The sequence below is a fragment of the Tursiops truncatus genome, chromosome 1 (genome assembly GCF_011762595.2).
Source record: "Tursiops truncatus isolate mTurTru1 chromosome 1, mTurTru1.mat.Y, whole genome shotgun sequence".
Lineage (NCBI taxonomy): Eukaryota > Metazoa > Chordata > Mammalia > Artiodactyla > Delphinidae > Tursiops > Tursiops truncatus.
In genome coordinates, this window is record NC_047034.1 from 150,761,574 (window position 1) to 150,769,366 (window position 7,793).

Consider the following 7,793-nt stretch of genomic DNA (forward strand, 5'->3'; position numbering starts at 1 on the left):
TGTGAATTATAAAGACGGAGCAGCTTGGCTCTCATCATTCCCCACTCTTGGTTAAGGATTCAGCATTCTTGGGTCTGCTGAGTCAGTTGCTACTTTGTCACTCTGCTTTCCAGCTTCCAGAGTTTTAAGTTGTCTCCTTTCTTGTTATCTGGCTCATTGTAGTGGGTGTCAAGAGAAAAAAGAGTTAAATATATATTTCAATGCATCTTGTTTACCCTTTTCTTTTTTTTCCTTTCTTTCTTTTTCAGCCATCACCTTCCACATCCTGCCTCTCTCTTTTTGTTTTCTTCCCTCCATCTTGCTTCCCCTTAGATTTAGAATGACGACGGTGGAAGAATCCTCAGGCAGCATCTGGCTCAGCCCCTCCATTTTGTGGATGGCAAACCTGAGGCCCAAAGAGGACAGCAGTCCGTCCACAGCCCACACAGCTGCTGCTCTTACCTTTTTGCCTTTAATAACAAAAGAGACTTTTTGCCCTCCTGCCCTTCAGTTAGTGAGCCAGGACAGTGTGAAGAAGCAGAGTACCCCCTACTCAAGTGGAAGCCTAGAAGTCAGGTCAGCAGAAGGAATGCCGTAGCTGGCCAGGCAGCTGTGGGTCCTCTCTGGAGACCAAGAAGCAAGTCTGGGTAGGACTGCCTCTTTCTTCCGTGCTCGCCCTGCCTCTGCCCTAGCACAGTGGCAGGTGGGAGGTTGCAGTTAGGAGAGTGCCCAGCTGTCTTGACAGGAGAAAGTACTGAAACAGAGAAATACATAGGTGGGACCCTCAGGTCCTTTGCATGTTTTTCTTTATTCCAGTTTTGTCCTATTTTCACTACTTTCTTTGAGCCTGAGTGTTGATGTAGAAGATAACAAAAGGACTCTAAGGCCCAGAACAGAAGGCAAGGAAAGTGACTGCTGGATTGACCACTCTAAGTCCAAAGCCAAACACACACAAGCACTAATATTGCCAGCGCCCCCAGCTCCATACACAGAGCATGTAAGAGGTACCAAGAATAGATAAGGCAACCAAGGACCGAAAGTGAAAGTACATACATCTGGAAAGTTGCTTAGATCTTCTTTTCAGCGTACAGAAGACAAAGCGCGAGTTCTGTGCCTTGGCTGGTCTGGGCTGTTCTCCCAGCAGGCTGCGTTCCCAGAGCTTTGGTCATGCAGTTTGGGCTGGCAGCAGCTGGGTACAGCCACCCTCTACCCCCTCCCACGGTGTTTCACAGCTTAGCAGCTGGGAATCCTGTAGAGACCAGAGCCAGGGTATGAAAGACGAGGAGAGCACTGTTGTCTGACTTCTCTACCCTGGATACTCTATAAGCTGCTTTGATTCTTTGTCTCCTGCAGTTTGTATTTACTTGAACAAGAATGGCAGCACAGGCCCCCACTTAGATAAGAAGAAGGTCCAGCAGCTCCCTGACCATTTTGGGCCAGCCCAAGCCTCCGTGGTGTTGCAGCAGGCTGTGCAGGCTTGCATCGACTGTGCTTATCACCAGAAAACCGTCTTCGGCTTCCTCAAACAGGGTCACGGTGGTGCAGTTATCTCAGGTAAGCGCCCCTGGGCCGGTATGGCTCCTAGTCAGCGGAGCGGGCCTTTTCAACTGGCTAATTTCTAGCAAGGCATCCTGGTTTCTACTCCACACCTGGAGGCTCTGGAGAAATACGAAAGTATTCCATTTCTCAGAGAGTCCTCATTTTCAACTCCCAGAGCCCCTCCAGGTCTTCTGCATGTCGCTGCCAAGTAGAATACCCACGCAGACTCTGTCTCCTTGCCTAGCCTCTCCCATACAGAAAATACATGGCTGCGTTGCTTTAAAGATGATCACAAGAAAAAATCCAGAGGAGGCTGTATTGTGGAAACAGTAGAGTTTCTCCAGACTGCCATAGCCTCCTAGCTGGCTTCAGGGAACCACAGAACTCTTCACTCATTCTTTTGACTCCTTAGCTTCCCAGTCCTAAGCCAGCCCTGATACAGGGGAATTGAATCTCAGGGCAGAGTGGGAAGAATCATCCCTCTCTTTCCTGCTATGAGAGTTTGAGTCAGTTGCACAGAGTATAGTTTTTTGGTTTGTTTTTTTTCACTGAGAATAGTCACTTTTTCTGCTGTGCCCTGCTCTGTTTCAGTTTTCCTAAGTCCAAAACCCCATTCTTACCAACCAGACCTGTGAAGACTTGATCTAGAGCCTTTCAATCTTTATTTTTTTAAATAAATTTATTTATTTTATTTATTTATTTTTGGCTGCGTTGGGTCTTCATTGCTGCATGTGGGCTTTCTCTAGTTGCGGCGAGCGGGGGCTACTCTTCACTGCGGTGCACGGGCTTCTCACTGCAGTGGCTTCTCTTGTTGCGGAGCACGGGCTCTAGGCATGCGGGCTTCAGTAGCTGTGGCTCTCAGGCTCTAGAGCACAGGCTCAGTAGTTGTGGCGCACGGGCTTAGTTGCTCCGCGGCATGTGGGATCTTCCCGGACCAGGGCTCTCACCCATGAGAGAGTGAGATTGGCAGGCAGATTCTTAATTGGCAGGCAGATTCTTAACCACTGCGCCACCAGGGAAGCCCCAGCCTTTCGGTCTTAATTGTACACTACTCCGTAATCTCCTGCCCCTGCCCTCTAACTAGTTGCAGTATCCAGCCTCAGGAAACCCAGCTGACATGGAAGACCCCATAAATACCACCTTTTAGCAGACATTCATTGAGTCCTTACTCTGTGTTAGAGGTTATTGCCAGACACTGGCCAGGGGAAGGGAAGAAAAGAAGATGACATGTTCAGGCTCTGCCCTGATGGAAAAGAAAGACTAGCTCACAGCTAACTGTGGGAGGTGTTATATAATATGTGAGAAATGCATGCAGGGTGGTGTGGGAGCCCGGACGAGGGAGTAATTGGCTGCATGGAGGATGGGGGCAGGCAGGGAAGGAATTGCTATAAAAGGCTGAAAACTGCATGGGAAATCAAGCCTCCCTTTCCTTCTGAGGCCGAGGCCTCTGCCTGGCCTCTCCTTTGCTTCTGTGCAGCAGTCTACAGGGACCCGGCTTTCTTTACCACTTTTCTTTAGCAGCTCTCACCCACACCTTCTCTAGGGTTCTTCCTCTGCCCCAAAATTCGTTCCTGAGAATGACCTATCTCCCCATTTCCTTCCTGCCCTCAGAGACAGATGTAGAGGCCTTTTGCTTGTTAAGGATTATACAGATACATTTTGAATAGAAATGGGTGGGGACTTTAAAAGAAAATCAGGCATGGAATAGTTCCAAATGTTGCCGAAATTCTAGTTGCCCTTATCCAGATCAGATTGAACGCCTCAGCCACTGCTGGCAATAGCTGTATTCTCCTCTTCGGCCCAGCTTCTCTGTTCTTGGGCAATTCTTATGGAAATGGAACCCCAAATGAACAGATTTCCTGGGGGAGGCCCAGCCAACTGATGGAGCGGATAGAATTACGTTCACAGTTGTTTCACAGGCTAAGTAAAATCATTCCAGAGCCCCAGGTGCAACAGACCTGCCCTGGCCACTCCCATCATTGCAAGCCCTGGAGTTGGAGGCAAAAATCAAACCCTCAAGGGAGGGAGGGGAGGGGAAGGAGGGAGGAAACCTGGGCACCGATACCGATTGCCTCTGTGTAACCAGGGAAGCCTGAGGCAAGCAGTGGGCTGGACTCCTCCTGCCCTGCCTGCGCTGCTGAGCTGAGGAACTGACGGCTCAGCCCTGTTCGCTTAACTCCACAGCCGTGTTTGACCGTGAGCAGCACACCCTCAACCTCCCAGCCGTCAACAGCATCACCTACGTCCTCCGCTTCCTGGAGAAACTCTGCCACAACCTTCGCAGTGACAATCTGTTTGGCAACCAGCCCTTTACACAGACTCACTTGTCACCCACCACCACAGAGTACAGCCACAGCCACGACAGGTACCTACCAGGTAGGAGCTGGGACGGGGTCTGGGCTGAGAAAGGGGGGCAGGGTAGTAGCTGTAGCAGCAGCAGCGAGGGCCCAGGGCCAGCCCTCAGACCTGCTAGCCTGGCACCTACTACCCCAAGATCTGGTTTTCTGTGCCTTAACTTTGCCGTGTCTGGCACTTTTTGGTCTCCTCTCATCTGTACTGTCTCTTCAGGATCTCGTCTGCTATCTTTAGGATTAGCCCTCTTTCCTCTGGATTTTTATCCCTAAAAAAATGGTGGTTCATGGTTCTCCTGAATCTGCATGTGGAGCCACCGTGAAGTCACAGGACATCTCCCCGCGTGAGTCTGGCAGCAAAGGCCTAACGCAGAACTCCCTCGCCAGCGGGAAGGGTTAGTCTCAGGCTGCAGATTGAGAAATTTGCTCCCGGTGATTGGCCATCCACTCTTTCCTTTGGCACGCGGCCATAACTCCTCCAGCGCCGCCAGTCGAGCAAGTCAATTCAAGTTCCTGCTGTTTCTAACTAGGCTGGAAAATAACTTTCTTAGTTAACATACCAGACCCACAACGGGAAAGCGGATGCCACGTGGCCGGATCAGTGACTAAGCACTTCTGAGAGAGGTTTGAGTGAATGGAACTCAGCATCTCTAATCTGGAGCACAGGGCACAGAACAACAGGGAGGGAAGGGAAGCTTGGCCTTAAACGTAGCAAGGTAGGTCATTATGGGAGAGGGAGGAAAGGCTCTTTAAAAGAGTCCTGTGGACCTTGTCCTGGCCAGAGGAATAGAGAGGCAGTGCTGTCAGCGCTGGGGCTGTGCTGCCTGGTGATGGGGGAGCGGAACTCCAAAAGGTGGTCCCTTCTGACCTGCAGAAGTCTTGTTCCCACACTGTCTTCCCTGTTGTCTTTTCATCATTGTCAGAATCACTCCTGATAAAAGTGCCACTTGTGGAAGAATGTGCTGGGGAAGTGACTGCTCACCCGTCACCCCCCATCCATCGCCTCTATCTGTACTGCTGCACCCAAAGGAGAATTGCTTATATGACTTGCAGGCAGGGCAGAAAGATGCCTGAATTTCAGACGCTCCTTCTGGGGTCCCCACCATCTGGCCCTTGCAGACATATCTGTGACCCTCTCACTGACCCTTTTCTTCAGAGGGAACTTCTCATCTGACCTACTCTAGATTGCTTTCTTTCAGCGTCACACTCTCTGAGAACAGAAAAGGGCATTCTTACTTGTAGTTAGGATATTGCCCTGGGAGTCTGGGCTGGGCACGGTGGAGTTGGTGCACACAAAGGCAGGTTGTTACATATCCCCTGCTGCTGGCATTCAGGAACTCTGAGCTGCACTTCAATAATTAAAATTAGCCCTACCTGAGATTCTGGAAGAATGGATACACGAGAGAGGGTAGCATGTCCATGAGTGTAGCTGCTAGTCTAAAGAGAGATTTCTCAAAGAAATAGGAACTCAGAATTCTTTTTTTTTTTTAAGCATTTCTTTTTCTTTTTTTTTTTTTAAGTAATTTATTTATTTATTTTATTTTTGGCTGCATTGGGTCTTCGTTGCTGCGCACAGGCTTTCTCTAGTTGTGGTAAGCGGGAGCTACTGTTCGTTGCAGTGCGCGGGCTTCTCATTGCGGTGGCTTCTCTTGTTGTGGAGCACTGGCTCTAGGCACGTGGGCTTCAGTAGTTATGGCATGCGGGCTCAGTAGTTGGGGCTTGCGGGCTCTACAGCGCAGGCTCAGTAATTGTGGCGCATGGGCTTAGTTGCTCCGCAGCATGTGGGATCTTCCCAGACCAGGGCTCGAACCTGTGTCCCCTGAGTTGGCAGGTGGATTCTTAACCACTGCGCCACCAGGGAAGCCCCAGAATTCTTAAATGCAATAACACCGCTAACAACCAAGAGAAACGCACTGGTAGCAGCATGCAGAGGCTGGTCGGGGTGTACATCATGGGCCTGCAGTCGTGATGATAGTTTGGGATTGGGGCGTGTGACCTTTCCTGGGAATTCTGTTCCAGTTTGCATCTCTCTGATTCAACTACCAGACAAGAGGAAGCAGGCTTTAGCCACTCTTCCTTCTTGCCTCACCAGCTAAGAAGAGACAAAGACCAGGGTTATCACCTTCCGCATTGGCTGCCCCCCTTCTCTTCCCTCTTTTTCAGACAGATTCAGCCAGCTCTCTGTGCTCTCCTATGATCTCTAACCTCTGTTTCTCATAGTGGGTGCTCAGCAGCTTGGCTGCTCTCACCCTAGTTTCTGTTTGCTTCCCTGAGATGTTTTAACTCTGCCCAGACAAACTAGACCTTTGCCTAGATTTCTAACTCTTCTGTGCTCCCTCGCTTATCTTTTCTGCCTGCCTCCCTCCCTTCCTCCCTGCCTTACTGACCCTTTGCTCCACCTCTGATCATTTTTCATTTCCTACAGTTTTCCGATTAGTTACTTAGACCTCTGCCAAAGAGCTTGATGTGCATAAGGGCTTTCTTTCGCTTTGCCCTTTGGATCTGGTGTTTATTACTCCCACCCTTCTGCCTGGCTACACGCTTCTGCTCGTTCCACATCTGAAGATACCACCTCTCTTATCCAGGAGCTTACCAGCCCCCTCTTTCTTCCCTACAGCCTTGTCTCCACACTACCCTACCCATTTCTGAATACGGTAACTGACTACACATTTCCAATATAGCAAATAGTCACCAAGTGTACATCCCATTAGGCTTCCTTACCTAAGCTGAGACTTAGTTTTTTCCTCCAGTGTTTTATTTTGAAAAATTTCAAACTTATAGAAAAGTTGTACAGTAGTACAGTGAGCAGCCATGTACTACTCTTCACCTAGATTTGCCACTTAGCTTTTTGCAGTATTTACTTTATCTCTTTCTCTAAGTGTATATACATGTATGCGTTTCTGTGTATTTTTTGTTTACTGAACCATTTGAGAGTTAAGTGCAGATGAGAGACTTGATCCTTAAACACTTTTGTATGTATCTCCTAAGAACAAGGATACACAATACTATTATCATTCTTGAGAAGTTTAACATTAATAAAATCTACTAGCTGATATATATAGTCCATATTCAGATTTCCCCAGTTGTCCCAGTAATGTCCTTTGTAGCTTTTTTTTTTTTTTCCTAATCCAAGATCCAGTGAAGGGTAATCCACTGTCTCTTTAGTTTTCTTTTATCTAGAGCAGTTTTCCAGCCTTTTTTATCTACCTTCCATGATATGACATTGGCATTTTGAAGAATTCAGGCCAGTTGTTTTGGTTCAGATCATCAAACATTTATCAAATACTTACTCTGTGCTAGATCCTATACTGGGCTCTGGGGAGACAGAGAGAGAAAACAGACTCAATCCCTGCTCTCAAAGAGTTCCCAGCTCAGAGAGGAGATACCGGTAAACATGTATGTGGTAAGAGCATGGAACCAAAGGTACTCTGGCCCAGCCAGGAGTGACGAGCTGGGAGTATGGTGAAAGAAGAGGTCAGGGAAGGATCCCTCAGGGAGGCAATGGCAGCTCAGAGTCCCTTCTTAAGAACTACACACGTGGCTGTATCAAGTACGAGGCCTATAAAGATTCAGTGAGAAGGAGCTCTTTCTGGTCCTCTAAAAACTAATGGTATTAAACAGGAGATTGTATTAATTTAGCTGATCCCAGTGACTATTAATGTTAGCTGTAGTTGAAATCCACCGAGCATTCACCTCTGGGCCTGCTGGTTCCTCTCTGCTGCAGGAAGTAGTTCATTTGTCCCATGACAGTGAGTTCCTCGTGCCTGTCTTTCCAGTTCCATCCAGGTCTTCTAAGCTGGTTATAAAGTGGTTCTCCTGACGAAACCCCAAAAATCACAGAATAAAAGCCAGATAAGAACTCATAATTTCTTAGGATGCGCCTTCATTCCCACACAAGGTTTCCTCATAGAACTGTCAGAGTTT

General features: G+C 48.4%; 1 protein-coding gene across 17 annotated transcripts in view; it reads left to right on the plus strand.

Moving 5' to 3' along the window:
• Positions 1 to 7,793, plus strand: part of SCMH1 (Scm polycomb group protein homolog 1) — a 189,845-nt gene that overhangs the window by 165,887 nt on the left and 16,165 nt on the right. For 15 of the 17 annotated variants that reach the window (XM_033836969.2, XM_033836948.2, XM_033836984.2 and 12 more), the window contains 2 exons: positions 1,333 to 1,533; positions 3,703 to 3,894. In XM_033836969.2, coding sequence (XP_033692860.1) covers positions 1,333 to 1,533; positions 3,703 to 3,894 — 393 coding nt within the window. The remainder of the gene's footprint in view (positions 1 to 1,332; positions 1,534 to 3,702; positions 3,895 to 7,793) is intronic. The other 2 variants (XM_073791339.1, XM_073791315.1) reach the window with 2 other exon arrangements.